The sequence below is a fragment of the Scaptodrosophila lebanonensis genome, unplaced genomic scaffold (assembly GCF_003285725.1).
Source record: "Scaptodrosophila lebanonensis strain 11010-0011.00,11010-0021.00 unplaced genomic scaffold, SlebRS2 tig00000053-arrow-pilon, whole genome shotgun sequence".
Classification (NCBI taxonomy): domain Eukaryota; kingdom Metazoa; phylum Arthropoda; class Insecta; order Diptera; family Drosophilidae; genus Scaptodrosophila; species Scaptodrosophila lebanonensis.
The window spans coordinates 821-17447 of record NW_022060548.1 but is presented as its reverse complement, the minus strand read 5'-3'; the positions used below and the strand labels follow the sequence as shown (position 1 = coordinate 17447).

Below are 16627 nucleotides of genomic sequence, written 5' to 3'. Positions count from 1 at the left end.
TCATAATAAAAATATATCGAACTACTTCTATTGCTACTTTTGAAGCATTCGTGAAGTTTGTATGTGAACTTAAAAGTCTTTTAGACCACGCCCACTTAAAGATGCCGAAAAAAGTAGTTCAATATAGAAAGATGGAGGTCAATTCAATAGAAAAGTGAGTAATGGGAATCGGTTAACTGAAGAGTAAATATTTATTACACATATGTATATATATTTTATAAGTATTAGATATACTTATAATAATTCATGCTGATGAATAAAGTAGTGCAATATAGAAAGATGGAAGTAAATTCAATTGTAAAGTGAGTAATGCGAAATGGTTAACTGATGATTCAATATTTATTATACATATATTTTATAAGTATTAGGTATATACTTTTTATATGTAATCCATGCTGATAATTAAAAATTAAATTGTTCACTTACTTGATTGGTTCGCTTTTCGTTCAGCATCTAATTTACTCAAAATTAACTGAAATCCTTAGAAAAAATTGCTTAGATTCATAGAATATTTATCTAGGATTTGTTGGCAGTACGCTTAAGTGTGAATGAAACGCATTTGTTGTTTTGTTATTTGAGCAAATTGGCTTGTACAATTTTATTGATTTTTTAAAATTAGAATTTAAAAGTTATTTCTAATGTTCACAATGTGCTTATGTTTGGTTATCAAAATAATATTTCCTTTAATATAATGATTTGATTTAAATATGCAATATATAGTATATGATGAGTGTTTTGTTTTGTAAATTTACATGTGAGTTTTATTTAATATATATACTCGTATATATTGTTAGATCCATTAAAGAGATTGATTAACACAGTTTTTGTTTTCATTTTGCCTTTGTAAAGAGCTTTTTGTTTTGTTTTCTTTGCTAATATTTTATTTATCACATAAATCGAAAGTAACTTGGAACGAAACTGAAAATATTTGACCTATTTGATAAAGGAAAGTCTGTGAATGCCTGTAAATGTTTTATAGACAAAATAATGAATATATCATATAAAAAATGCAACAATCGTTTCGTCTAAAATATTTTACAATTATGTAAAATAAGAAGAATTGATATTTTAGACAAAAGGATTGGCATTATCTACATTTTTGGCCCTGCTTGCTTTTGGTATCTTTTTCGTTTTTGTTGCTTGTGGGTCTTTCCAATTTTCGTTTGTTTTTTTTTTTTAAATATTTTTAGTTTTAGCTTAACTAAGGGGATACAGAGTGTAGTTACATGATTAAATTTAATGGTTATCGTGCAATTTGCTAGTTAGAGTCTAATTTCTTTGCAAGTGTGCAACTAAAATAACTTTTGAAAAGCCTATGCTGTGTACCTGAGTATTGCTTTTGATTTTTGATTTTTCATTTCTTATTTCTCATTCGACTTGCGAATTATAATGAACTAAAGGGCCCTGCCGGTCGGTCCTGTACTTGTGCTTTATTATTTGTATTAAGCAAGTACAATACGCTAAGCAATTACACTGGGTATCCCCAACCTTGTGTCCGAAATAGTTTCTCGATTTCTTTTCGTTTTATTTTGAATCGCATATATAGGTTATTCTTTTTCTTTTTCTTTGCTTGTGGATTTGTTGTCCGTTTTGCTGCCCAACTTAACAATCTCTCTACATAGATCCTAAGGGTAAGGTTTTGAGATATTTTTGAAGAATTTTCAATAGAAATATTGTACAAGATTCCATTTGCTACTTTTGGTTGTTGTTCTTGTGTGCTTGTCTCAATGATTTTGCAGATTTCCAAATTGTATGAAACGTTTTCTTTGCCAATATACTATACACGTTTTTCATATTTTTCGCTAAGATATTTGCCATTTTCTTAATACTTGTAGGTGTCTGGTTGTGTAAATAAAATGCATAACTAAATTTCCAGTTAACTCAAAGTGTTGGCCCCCCTTTGGTGAGTGTGTGCGTGTGCCTGTTTGTGCGAGTCTAAGGGTATTCGAATGGTGTGCAGCTGCTCTTTTGGGGTCTGTTTACTGCCTTGCTGCCTGCTTCTTGGAAAATTTTCGTATGTATTTTGCTTTTTTTGGCTTCAATGTCGTAGTACAAGTCGGAAATGTGTAATTTCATAAAGAAAGACGGTCTTTTGCTTGCTGCTGTTGTTGTTGCCAAGTCTCTAGATAGTCGATGGGTGTTTGTGTGTGTGTGTGTGTGTAGACAAATGTTGCCGCTTGGCCTGGCAACTTTTGCTATGAATTTATAAATCAAAATTTTCTGTCTAGTGGCCGTTGGTTGAATGGTGATGATGGAGATGTAGATGTGGATGTTGGCCCCTCTGTTGCCAGTCTTTATATTATTTATTGATAGCAATTATGTCTTGACTATTGCCAGCAATATGTATGTACATACATATAAGTATAAATATAAATTTTCAGTTTTGTTTGATGTGCTCTCAACTGCATGATGTTGCCTGCCAATGCTGCGGCTGCTGGTTCGAACTTTTGCCAAAGAAACCTAACCACAATTTTAAAGGGCTGCTGCCCGTGCCAGGATCTGTGTTTTTGACTGATGTGGGGTTAGTTTGAATGCTTCCTTGCCTGCCTCTCTACCATCCTGCATCCAGACAGACCTTCAAAAAGTACTTAAAGTTGTTCTGCTGATTACACTGTTTTCGGATTTTGAATTAGATTTCGTTTGACTTATAGTTTTGTCTCCGTTTTTGTTGCTTTCACAAGTTGCTGTCAAGCGCAAATAAATTTCTTTGATGCCATATTATATATATATTCAAATCATTTTTTGTTTGTACAATTTTGAGCATATAATCTTTGAGTATGACTTATAACTTGACCATGAAGTGTATGTTGCGGCTTTCGAAACGGAATTTCAACCCTTTCTATGCCAAAAGTTTCGCGCGCGCTTTCTCTAGTATTATTTGTTTTCATATTGTATATGAAGTGCCTGGTATTGTTTTTGCTTTTGGTGTTTTTGTTGTCGTTGTTGTTTTTGGTTGTACAGTATGATTTATATGCCAGAACTGGCGTGCTTTTTGGTTTCTCGGCCGCCATTTGTAAGATTTGGTATGAAAGTTGCCGCTGTCAGAGCCATTGCCATTGTCGCCGCTTCGTCTTGCCAGCGCATTGTGGCAACGTTTTGTTCTCTTTTCTTTCTGCCAGATTATTATTTTTTTGTTCTTAACTTTTGTCGCATTAAAACTTCCGCTGCTTCTTGTAATTTATAATGCTGCTTTTTGGAATTTCTATGTAATTTTTGTCGAGCAGTTTGTCAACTTAATGTGTCATAATTATGCGCCAAATGGGACTCGAATATTTTCGACTTGGTGGCTAATGGCGTGGCTTGATTTGGTTAAAGGATTTAATTGAGTTTCTGAACAATACGATTTTGAATTTGTTTTTTTTTCAATTGATTTTGTTAAGTTTGGGAGAAAGCTATCAAACTGGTAAATGATAGTTTAATTTATTTATTTGTAAATGGATTGCATATGCCTTGGCATTTTGTTTGATTAGTTTTTTTGATTTTTCGATTTGATTTTGAATTCATTTATTGTGGTTTTAATAATTTAATTGAAATTTGGTATTGATTTTGATAGATATTTTGAATTTTGTGTCCAGAACAACTGTAAATTTGATTCAGTTTATTTGATTTTGAATTTTGTGTGTGCTTTTGTTTGCCAGAGTTGCCGAAAGTGCATAATTTTGAAGGTGATTGATTTTGAGAGCTCTAAAATAAATAATTTAGATAGAAAATATTTTTGGTTAATTTGATGGATTTCCGTTTGTCGTAAATCTATATGAAAATGTTGTATTCGTAATGATTTTGATTTTATATTTTTGATACTAAAAAAGTATTTTTGGATTGCTTAGCGAGGTTTGCGAGAGATTTAAAATTTGGAAGTTCTTCAATTTGTAATATGTTTAAATGGACTTTGCGTTCTTGAATTTTGAAGTGGATATTGAAATTGAATTTATTTAACCCACAATAGCATTGCTTAAATTGAAATTTATGAAATAATATTTTGGATACTAAGTAGAATGCAAATATTTGATTTTATGTGGGCTGAATGTATGATTTTATTTTGTATTATGAAGCATAATTTTAATAATTTTTGTTTGTTTGTGCTTAATGAATTGTTTTTTGGTTTGCCCAAAGAAATAAAATTTTATTTCAAATGTTTTTCAGTTCATTTTTTAGTCGTTGTAGAATTTTGTTACACTACAACTGTTTAAAAGGCTTCAAATTATAAATTTTAAATATATCGAGCTTGTTTAATTTTCCAACATCAGAACCTTTTTTGCTCAAAACGTTTCTATTTGAGTGATGTGATATTTTTTTTAATATTTGCCGTATAATAAAGGAATATTATTAACTGTTATATAAACTGAATGAGATGCGATATGAATATTTTAAAAATTGAACTTTTGATTTTCTTTTACATTTTTAAAACAAATATAGAATTTTAACTGGGGCTGAAATGAGTTTGAAAATGTCGATTTGAATTATATTAAAATAAATTTGTAAATTTTAATGCGATTTTAACTCAAGAAAGGAATATTTCATTCGATTTAAAATAAATAATTTAAAAATTGTCAAATAAAGTAATATGTGTAAATGCAATCGGAATTTGAAAATATGAATTTTTATGATTAATTTGGGTTATCTTTTTGCTTTTGTTATTTAAGTTTTTAGCTGCTGTATGAATTGGCCGAGTTACTTATCAATTTTTCTTAGTCTAAACATTTAATGTTTCGGGGCAGTGTTTGGCGTTTTAAAATTTTAAGCAAGTCTTTTGCTTGGAATTTGTGATTAGTATTTGATTTAAGTGTTACAGAACTCTATTTTTGGTTTTTTCCGTGACTAAAATATAATTTTCGGTCCAGAAGTAAATATAAAATGGAAACCAATATTTGAATTTGTAATTAGTATTTGATTTAAGTGTTACAGAACTCTATTTTTGTTTTTTTTTTCGTGGCTAAAATATAATTTTCGGTCCAGAATTATAAAATGAGAACCAATTATATTGCTAAAAGACTTCCTGTTCGTGAATAAATGCAATGTGAAAAGTTTCCATCTAGCTTGATTTTGCTCTTTAAAACAGATAGTATTTCTATTTTGCGCATGACTAAAATACAGATTTTGGTCCTGAAGCTATTATAATATATGACAGCCGATTTTTTTTTGCTAAAATAAATCGTGTTTGTGTAAAATACCTTGGAACTGAGTCTAGCTTGTTTTTTTGATTTGTTAAAAGTCTTATTATGATTTGTATGATTTTTAGTTTGTCACCAACGACCAATGCAGATCTATAAGTATTTTCGATGAGCTAATATTTTACGCTTGATTTGATTGTGTCCAAAATTTATTCGAACATTTTTGCGCATTTTTGAAATTTTGAAAAAATGTACAGCAACGTCTTTGCTTAGTCAAAAAATATTAAAAATGGCAAAAATGCTTTAATAAACTTTGAATTTGGTTTCGAAATATTCTTCGCATTTTTCTTCAATATTAAATCTTAATATTTCTCTTCTTTTTGCTTTTGATCCGGGCTATTTCTTTTCTTTTATGGAATCGTAGAAGCAGCTTCCTTTGCAGCCATTTTATTACCAAAGTGGGGTGAGTATACATATATATGTTGATGAATGTGTAAGAGTTTGTGTGTTTAAGTAGCCCTGTGTGCGTGTTCCAAATTATGTGTGTGTGTGTGTGAGTGTGTTTGTATTTAAATTGTGTGCCAAAGTGGTGGTGGTTTTTATGCCTGAAGCTTGACATACGAAACTGTCTTTTGGTTTTATTTGTTTGGTATATAAAACTTGTTTGCTTAAATAAAAAATTTATATAATAACGAAACGCGAATTTGAAATTTTGCATTTGAGTTTTGTGCATTGTGCAATTTGTACACAAAATGAAAAACTATTGCATTGTGTGTGTGGAATTTTTGGCTAAGTTGTTGAGGGGTTACACGTTTTAAATGATGTTATTAATATTATTTTTGTTGTTGTTGTTGGGCAATATGTTGGACAGTTGGAAATGAAGGCTTCTGCGATGCCGTAGAAGAAGAGTTTACGGTTTATGGCTTATAATTTGGAACATAAATTGGAATTGAAATTCGCTGCGTTTTCGACTGCTGCATGGTGTGAATTATTTTGGCAACACAAGCACACCTTTCGCAATAATTTACTATAAAATGTTCGCTCTTTTTTTGTTCAACTTTTGAGTTTGAAACTTGAATTTTGGCTTGTGGCTGTCTAAAATGCAAAATTTTCTTTGACCAAAACCGAACTGAAATGTAACACTAAACAAAAGTCAAAACATACTTGCGAAATGTGTTGCCTGCTTTTTGGAGTTTCAAAAGGTGCGCTCGTGTTACGCTCTCGCTAGTTCCTTCTCTCACTCTCTCTCTCTCGCCCGCTGCCACTCTCTCTGTGTCTCCGGTGCTCTGGACTTATGCTTGTATGGGTTTGAATTCGCCGCAGGAGAGCTCTGTGCTGCTTAGCTTGGGTGGTGGGCTGACCGGGTGTGCTTTTGTTTTTGTTTGTGTGTGTTGTTGGCTGTTGTGTGTACTTCCTGTCGAGGGGTGCTGGTTTGTAGGTGTGTATGTGTGTGTGTGTGTGTGCGTCTGCTGCGCTGCTCAATGCTTGAAAAAGATGGGGAGGCTAAGCGCCCCTGTTTAGATAGTATTTAGATATTCAGCCAAAACATTTGCGACGGCGGGGCTTTTTGCCGCTCCGTTTTTCTTCGCTTCCGCCTTAGATAAAGCGACGCCGTCGTCCTTTACTCCTTTCGCCGTGTTCTTGTCTCCAAATAGATTGATCATCATGGTTGAAATTGCCGCTGTCGCCGCATCTGCCGCTGCATTTGCGCCGCACATTTGATTTGACATTTTGATTTTGGTTCAGAATTTGAATTTTGGTTTCCTTCCCTGCAGTTTTTGTCTCGATTCTGTATAGTTTTTGGGCCTGGGTTGCTGATTTCTCGCAAGTACTTTTCGTGTTGTTGCTGCTGCTACTGCTGCTTTGGTGCATAATGCTGCGGCATATTGTTGCTGCCAATGGCTTTGTATTTTTTGACGGTGTTTTGAATTCTGTTTGGGCTTTCGGAGTTCTTTACTTTGTTTGAATTTGGTTTTTGGTTTTAATTTTGGGTTTCGTTGTTTCGATTTGACACTTTTATGCCGATTTGTGCAATAGTTGAGAAAGATGATTAGCAGTAAACATTTTAGAATTTTGTTGAGTTTCATAACAATGCTCGGATAATTTGGTGTTGTTTGTTTGTTGGTGTTGTTGTTGCTGCTGTTGATTCTTGTACTGCTACTTGCTCCATGCTAGTTTGCCGTATATAGATATATATGAATTGTTTTGAGTCTGATTGAGAGTTTCGTGGGGCGTCTGCTCAGTTTGAGGGTCCTGGGAAATACAAAGGAATCGCATAATAAATATTGATGATAACAAATAACGCGAAATTGAAATAATAATAAAATAGTCTTTAAAATATATAAAAATATAAGAAAACATAATTTGATTGAATTAATAGTTGGATTATTGAGCAAACTGAAAACTATATGTACGAAAATAAACGCTCCTTTTAGATTTTTAAGCTCAAAAATGTGTTGAAATTATGTAATATATATATTTTTTGTATAAATTTGATAACTTACCTGTAAAATATATAAAAAGAATATTAATAACGCTGCACGCTGATTTTTTCCGTTCTTCGTTTAATTGTTTTTAGTTGCTGATTTGTAAACTTTCCAATTTGATTCCAAGTTGTTTGCACTTTAAAGCTGGCGAGATTATGAAACGAAATACTTTTCGAAACTTTTAAAATAATGATAGCTTGAAGTCGCTTATTTTTGATTTTTAATTTAGTTTATGGCTATTTTTGGTTTGAATTTAATAGCGATTTGGCGATTTAATTTGTATACTATATTTGTTTAGTTTGGTTTCTGGTTTTTTTTTTTGTTTTGTGTGGGTTGTTGCTTATACTTAAACCATTTCACGAAAATATGTAAAAAAATGAATTTTCACATGAACTATTTTCGTGTATTGTTCATTATTTTTGTATATTTGTTGGTTAATAAAAATTAATCTGACTTTCGGTAATTGAATTTTTGCATTTGCTACGTTTGAACGTGATTGAATTCGTTTTGGCCAGGATCGGTTTAAAAGTAACTTGTTGGATTTTTGATGATATATTTTTTGTGATTTTGTTTTTGGAAACGCGCGCCGCGTACAACAGACTTCGCCACTTAACGCCAGGACATGGCGTTGCGAAGGATCTGTTGCGGATCCACGAAGTGTTGCTGGTGCTGCTGCTCGCTGGCTGGCTGGCTGGCTGGCTGGCTGCTCCTGCTGCCAGTTGATCCTCAGCGTTTGAAGATTGAAATGAAACTGATTGATTCTGCGCAGCAGCCGCAGTTTATATACGCGCCAGATCAGCAGAGCAGTGACGCCAGGATCAGACGCCAGCGAAGCTTTGTCCATTGTCTGCAATTGTCTGGACAATAGAGGCGCAACAATGTTGGCTAACAATGAGATGTGAAACCCGTTATGCTAGTTTATTGTAGAAAAACTTTGTACTGAAAGATTGGAAAAAGCAACGTTTTCTATTCATTGAACTTGGTGGTGGGTTCCTCATTCGCAGCATCAGCCCATCAGCCCTAAAAAGCACACCTGGTGATGGTCCATGCCTGTAAAGCTGCAGTGGCTGGACCCGACATCCCGACCCGACGGCTGCTGCAAAACTAGTTTTTTTCTTCCTCTAATAAGGGTAACGGTTGAAATTATTTTTGCCTGTGCTTTGTAGCGATCGTTGTTGCGTTCAATATCCTTTAGGTATCCTTGACCATTTGAACTGCAATTGTCTGCACGATGTGTTGCCATGAGAAAAACGCAACGGCTGTGAATTTGAACTTGTTTTTGGGCGCTTTTCGACCAGTTTTTCTCTTCAGTTTTTATGCATCGCAGACGAATGGATAAGATCAGTTGTCATGACAAGTTTCAGTTGTGTGTGAATTATGTGAATTTTGCCAATTTGTCGGCATAAGATTTATGGACATGCAGGTCTGCTCAGTCTGGAAAATGTGTAACAGTTCCGAGGGCAGTCTCTTAAGTGCCTTGCCAAATATAATTCATAATACTATATCTGTAAAGAAATTTTTAATATGTCAGAGTTGAACAAAAGTACGTAAAGTGAGGCAGTTAAGTCAAGTTGTAAGTTAAGTGGTAGCTAGCTATTTATTTATGTCAATAAACATTGACTATTATAAGCTAGAAAAGAAGCTGCAATATTCCTGCTATATTCCTTAACTTAACATACACTTATTTTTATACTGTTTTGAACGGCTTGTCTTTTTTTATTTCAAGTATGAAATGACAAATAAAACTCTAAAAACTCTAATAATCAGGCACTAGAAAATTTAATTTAATTTAAAATCTGAATGATGAAAAGGTTAAGCGAAGTCCATCAAGAAATAAGTACGTGCGAGTAAGTATTATTCTTAAGGAACTGTACACGGACTGTCTGTTATTATAAAGCTTCTAGTACACTGATAAAAAAATGCAACGAAATTTAAATATTTACACGTAGATTTAACTATTTTTACCATCGATTTTTCACTACAGTGTGTTTTAGTAAATATGAAGTGTGCACACTTAATTTTTTAATTTAATATATTCGTAGTAAATTTGAAGTGCTGGACTATTTAATCTAAAGTGTTGACATATTCAAATTAAAATGTAAACATATTAATTATGAATACTGTCATATTCAAATATTTACTATTTTCATATTTAATTTTAGATGTGAACATATTAAAATCCAAATGTGAACATATTAAGATCCAAATGTTAAAATAGTAATTATGAATATGATTCATATTCAATATTAACTATTTTCATTTTAGATTTTAATATTTTTAATATTTGATTCAAAGTGTTCCCATAGTCAAATTAAACAATTTCATATTAAGAATAAATTATCGATTTATTTACTATCGATAATCGAATTTTTATTTTAATTCAAACTCAATTAATTTTTAGAGTACATGATAATAATAGTAATAACAATAATAGAATTTAAATAGATCTATATTTTACATAGCTTTTACCGTTGTTATTCAAATATACATGCAATGGGTGGCTTGTAAAATATTCTATATCCTTAATAATTAATGTTCGATCTTTGTGGCCAACTTCATAAGCTTGCATATGTTTACAAAATCGTTCAACTTTTATTTCATTACAAGCAGCGTAGATTTGAGCTTCTTCATAAAAAAAGAAAAGCAACTTAAACAATTTGATATTATTTTCGTTATTCCCTAAATAATAGTTTTTTTTATACAAAACTCCTTTAAATTCTAAATTTTCACAATATTTTAAGTGATTGGACTTAAACAATTTTGAATAGCATACATTTTCCAAACATTGTATGTCTGTTATAGATTTGTCTGTAAAGCTATACTTATCAAATAATGGTGGAATACCTGACTCATAACTTAGCAAGATGAAAAATGAAGGCACTGTTTTATAGCTACCGATCGACATTCATTTTTTCTCGATGTAATTGAAGCTAAATATGCTTTAGATGCTCTATGTTTTGCCTCAAACCGCATAACCCATGCATATTTCAAAGGCCCGCATTTTAAAATAGCTGTAGGGTAATGCACGAGAAAATGGTGTTTAGGTTTTAGCGTAGGTCCATACAAATTCACATATAGCTCATGGTGCACTTTTATTTTTGTTTCTAAGTTTTTTAAATCTTTTGTTGTAAATTTATTTTGAAACAGAATGTCAATAATTTCCAAAAGTTTTGTAAATAAAATCCAATGCTGAATACTTTCTGGAATCAGATCTCCGATTATTAAAGGCAAAAACTTAGCGAAACAAAATTTTTCACTAGCTGTCATTCTAAGTTCATTTTTCTTAAGTTTAGTTAATTCTAGCGGTCGTGACGAGTTCTTTATTTCTATTTCGCCATAAGAAAACAGATTTTTTCTACTGTTAATTGTTGATAAACATACAATTTTTTCATTAATTAAAGCGTTTAAGGTTTGACAAATACCGTAAACACATACGCCTTCTAAAACATCATGCATCAAATCAAAATAAAAGTTTTCTGTTACGTGGAAGTTTTTTAGTTCGTTGAATATACAAACAGTTTTAATACCAGTCTCTAAAAAATTATTTGCTTCCAAATCATTTTCATAACAATTTTTATCTCTTAAATACTCTTTGTGCTCTTCACTGTCTGATTTCATTTCTAAGCTACTTCTTTTACACACTCGACAAAATCGCTTAGCCTTAAATGATTGAACAAAACCAAATATAGAATTCAATCCTAAGTTATCTCCTAAAATAAGGCCTAAAACAAAATATATTTGTTTTGATCCTTCAGGTATTTGTATTTCAATTCCATTTTCTAATTCTTCAAGCTCACGAAATAAGTGGTTAAAAATGATTTCATGGTCATTTCTTTTCAATGCATGTGATGGAATATATGCAAACGGGAAAATGAAATCTAATTTGGATAATAAATGCTGAGGCAAGGTTGGAAATGAATAATAGCAGCCACATATAGAAGATACATGAGCTCCTAAAGCATTGTTTATTTGAAAGTCATCAAAATACAGAAAAAATGTAATCACAATGTCATCAGGAAGAAAATTCTGCAGTTTGTTTGCAAATGTTTCAGAATTTACAAAGTTAATAAGGTTACCTTGATTTTGAAGTAATTTTTTATTTTGAAGTGTTAGATTCAAAACATTAGGAAGTTCAAAAAATGATTTAATTTGAAATTTTATAGGCATAATATGGATATCTATTTTATTCGGGAAAAGAGATGCATTTCCTTTTTTAAATTTAGGGCCGATTTTATTTGATACAGTAAATGACTTGGGATCTTCAAATAAATGCATTTCTTTTAAAAATTTAAAAAGCCGGTATTCCGATTTTATTTCCTCAAACGGGCTGGTTAAAAAGGAAGTAATGCATTCGAGTGCTTCTTTAGTTTCAGAATTGCATGCGCTGTAATAATTGAGAGCTTTGGAGATAGGCGAAACCAATTTAGTTATCAGGTATTGAATAGCAGTTACTTCATTTCTAGGCATGAAACATTTAGAATGCAGCCCAAGTGTTAATTGAAGACATTTTTTTTTTAGATCTGTTATATATTCCTGGATATTAAAACTGTCGTCTAAATCAAAACTATTATATTTTACTAAACAGGCTTTTTCAATTTGTATTTCATGTGAATGGAAATCCGGGTTAACCATATTTTGAGAAACAAAATCTTCATAAAAGGAGTCACCAATCGCATTTTCATGTGTCTTACATAAATGTTTTCTAAATATACAATATTTCAAAAATAATTGATTGCAATTGTTAATTTTGCATTGTAACGGGTCACAGAACCCAGGCTTTTTTAAAACATGATCATTTTGTAAATGATGGATTAATAAATCCGCAGTGTTAAATTTTTTGTTACATCGAAAGCATGGAAACATTTTTACAGCAATGTTTTATTTTCACTTTCTCATAAAACTTAATAAAGCAGTTAAGTTTGCAGACTTTACATCATAAGGCGTGTCAATTTCATAAAAGTATTTTTGTATGAATAGCCATGGAAACTTCGAAGCTATTGGATAATGCAGATTTAGGGTGTTAAAAAGTTTGAAGCAAACATCCAAACAATCAATAAATGAATCTAATTTGTATATTGTTTTATCAAAGTATACAAAGAACGACTTTATATCGTTGGAGTTCACGCCTTCCACAATGATAAAAGGTTGAAGTGTATTTGAATTACCGTAATTTTTGCAAATAAGATTGTTTACTTTACGCTCGTAGTCCCCAATTGTATCCAAACGAAGCACGAGACTTTCCTGTGAGTCCAATAAAGTTACCCGTGTTCTTGAAGTCTTTGATTTAGATGAATGCCAACTGTTAGAAGGTAAGACCGACGGTAGAAGAGCTGTTATTATGTAGTCCGAAGAATCTAAAATATCAGTGAAATATATTTTTAATTGTAATCAATAATTCAAGCACAGCAATAATATATAAAATTACCAATAGATTCCGCCGACTGAACTTGTTCCAATAAATGTTTACATGTAGCATTGTGAATATTTTCCTTATAGTATATAACTATTTTCTTTTTAAAATTATCCCATTTAGATAATAAAATAGATTCTTTTCCTGGATACGCAATTGTAAAATCAAGCTTGATCTGCAAAACATAATTTAAAAAAAAAACTTCAATGATTTACGTATAAAATAATCTTGTAAATGTTGGATGATTTCAAAAAATGTAATATGGGTAAAGCTGAAGTTAAAAAGCTCAAATAAAACTAAAAATATAACTGAAGAACTAAACATTTGGAAGGCCTGGAATCTTACCAAATCCACTGCACGAGAATCGGTATACTTCGGCCATTCTTGCAAAAATTCGCATGCATTCAAGGTTTGGGATTCTTTACGACGCAATTCATAAGTTTTTGACCACTTATCAAGTACTGCATTCCAATCCGAAACTTCTCTCTTCAAGGCAGTCTTCAATGCATTATGAAGTGTTTCATCAACAGGATCCTGAAATGTGTCTGCTTCACTGCTATTAAGTGATTCCTCTTCTATTCTGCTAAACTTCGCGCATAACCTAAAATCAAACAATTAATAAATACTAATTACACCAAGTTATTATTCAGCATTTATTATGCGTACATACATATGTATACACATATTCAAAGGTTAAGCAGTAAATAGCACAACCACGTTTGTGCATGGTTACATGCTAAATAAATGATCACATTTTGCATTGCCTACACACGCATACATACTCGTATTAATGTACGTATGTTCAATTATAAGTACATATATTTTTAGGAATTTATAAAAAAATGAATTATTTGAAGACTTATAATGTGAGTCAATTAAGCATGTACAGCAGTTATTAATTGCCAATATATGTATGTAAATACATAACTATATGCATATGGTCAAGCGCGTTCATTTTTCACAAAAATCTGTACACTATTGAATGACGCGTCGCTTCTTGCACTGAGACAAAAGAGAAATAGCGATTACGCGGAAAGTACAGATTACCGCGAAAAATAGGTTGCTATGCAGTGGCATGCGTATGAAACTGTATATTTTGTTCTTTTTTTCATATGCATCTACGTACACAATATATGCATATATGTATGTATATACATACATATATATGTACCCAAATAACAACTATATCACACATTTGAAGCTTTACATATTTTAACTTCTTTATTTAGTCACAATTACGACGACATTTACGCTATATGCACATACATATGTTTGTATGTAGGCTACCACGTAATATGTTGTATACAAAATTATGTTTCTTGCGGACACGATGCAAGAAACTATAAATGGCAATTTTGTATGTATGTGTGTACGCGTACAAATATATTATACATATGTAAATGTTCATACTTACGCAGATCAATTTATTCCAACACAATCACTATTTTATTATGTTTTTTTTTTCACTATAATTCAATTAATTACTTTGGCACACGTCCGTCTTTGACAAAAATCAACTCACAATTGACCGACGCGCGTCATAAAGAATATCGATACATATCGCTGTGTGTATGCATTATTTGCGAAAAGAACGCAAAAGAAGAAGAAGAATGCGTGCATTCCGTGCAGTAAAGTGTGTGCTTATTAATATTTCATATGGTTTAACATTAAACTGAATATGACACACTTTAATAACAAAATTTTACACTTTGTTTTGAATATTATTTATATTAAAATCACTAATTAAATATGTTTTTAGTAAAATTTACGATGTTTATATTTGATTGGAATATAAAATAGTAGAAATTTAATTTAATATGAAAATATTCATCTGTACTATGCCACTTTTTTATCAGTGTAATCACCTCTTTAAAAAGCTCTAAGAATTTCCGCACCTACACACTCGTATATTACCTAACTAACCGAAATTTACCAAACAATATATTTTTGGAAAAACTTATAAATACTTAGAGTAATCAACAACACCTTTTAGACTTCCCCGATTTTAGAGACCTATTTATTTTGTTGCAAGACGTGGCAAGTTGTCCGCTGTTGGTTTTATCGATAAAGTTTAAATAGATTTGTAATGACTTAGAATTCGAATTGGTATTTCCATTATTTAAATGATCATTAAATTCTAGAAATAATTAAATCCATTTATACATAACATTTCTTTTTATGTATATATATCTCTACATAAAATTTCTCAAATAATCAATTTAAAAAATATGTTTTGTCTTTTTAGATAAAGTAAAATTGTAAAAATTCGATTAGAATGCTTTTCTCTTTAATATTTACAACTTTTGATGTTGAAAATTATTATCGTACGATCATTGAGAATTGCAGAATTGACAAATTCTAGCATTCTAGTAAAAAAGCACAGTTTTTTTGAAACTGTATTTATATGATTGCATAAATAAATGTCCTGGGATTTTGCAAAATTTAAATGGAAAAATTGGTCGTCACCCGTGATTTTTTCCAAATTTTAAATTAAAGGAAGCTTTCGTTTTGTGTAGTCAATAAACAATTTATATTTATTTGCTTCTAATTAAAATATAATACACATATATTTTAATTAGAAGCTCAACTGAAACTAAAAACTTATTACGCTTGCTTTCTTCAATTGTTCAATTAAGAAATCAATTTTGTCAAATGTTTGGACCGACCGAATAAGTTTTGAGGAACGATTGCATGTGTTTATTCAAAGAAACGGCGATGTTTTGTTAAGTTATACAAGTATATCTAAAATACGGGAATAATCCTAAGTATTCATATTCAGACTTTCAGCATTTAAATAAATCCCATTTTAAAAATCGCAAATGTTGTTTCAGACCAACCTCGCATGCAAAAATGCTTAGCGATAGTGCAAAAAATCAGCTACGAAGGAGTCTTTGACTGATTAAATTGCAATTCGTTGCTAGCCTAATTTCAAAAATGTAAACCACATCATTGCCATAATAGGAATGCTTTAACATATTCGCAGCAAATTTCGGCTTATGGGTCAAGTCCGGCCTTTTTGGGTTCCCAGCAGCTGCCACACGTTACTTGCTTACCTAGCACTTAATTCATTTTTTTTTTCGCATTTCTTGGCTAGTTTCATTTTGAATTTGGCAATTTTCTGTTTTCTTTATTTTGCATTTGCTTGCCTCTTGCATATCAACAAGTTAAGGGTTGCTTGAGGCCGTCACTTCGTTTTTTCTTTTTTCATTTCATCTGGCTGCGCCGGGGTACGTTTATTATTTAAATGCTGTTAACCCTTGTTTTGGCTAAGGTTGCATGCGGGTTAGAGTTGGGTTCATGACATTGGTTGCTCTGCCCTCGCCTCAGAGTGTGTCTGTGTGTGTGTGTCTGTGTGTGTGTGTGTGTCTGTGTCAGCGCGCATATTCCGAAATGGGACACTTGGTAGGGCAGAGACGGCTATTGTGAATGGCAATGCAGCGATTGTGCTTAGGGTGACCATCTCACTGTTTTCAGTTTATGAGGGTCTGACAATTGCTTATACGCAGCGTGTGTCCTTTGCCTGACAACTCTCATAAATTCCAAATGCATTCAGTACCAGAAAATTCAAACATATGTATGTATGCGCCTACCGTTTCTCTCATCCCTCGCCAGTTTGGCTT

At 31.8% G+C, this 16627-nt stretch overlaps 1 protein-coding gene across 3 annotated transcripts; it reads right to left on the bottom strand.

The window, feature by feature from the left end:
• Positions 1–10008: 10008 nt before the first annotated feature.
• LOC115623735 lies at positions 10009–14531 on the bottom strand. 3 transcript variants are annotated; one of them, XM_030518245.1, is made up of 4 exons: positions 14422–14531; positions 13353–13608; positions 13023–13182; positions 10009–12951 (listed from the first exon to the last, which is right to left on the bottom strand). In XM_030518245.1, the coding sequence occupies exon 4, from the start codon at positions 12458–12460 to the stop codon at positions 10454–10456; it is 2007 nt and encodes a 668-aa protein (XP_030374105.1). In that variant the 5' UTR covers positions 12461–12951; positions 13023–13182; positions 13353–13608; positions 14422–14531; the 3' UTR covers positions 10009–10453. The 3 variants fall into 3 exon arrangements, with proteins under 3 accessions (XP_030374105.1, XP_030374107.1, XP_030374106.1); XM_030518247.1 differs by lacking the exon at positions 14422–14531 and adding an exon at positions 13678–13836; XM_030518246.1 differs by lacking the exon at positions 14422–14531 and adding an exon at positions 13678–13831.
• Between the last annotated feature and the right edge of the window lie 2096 nt (positions 14532–16627).

Coding starts and splice junctions, on each gene's coding strand:
- LOC115623735 (XM_030518245.1), bottom strand. CDS start 12,460: ATGTTTCCATGCTTTCGATGTAACAAAAAATTTAACACTGCGGATTTA.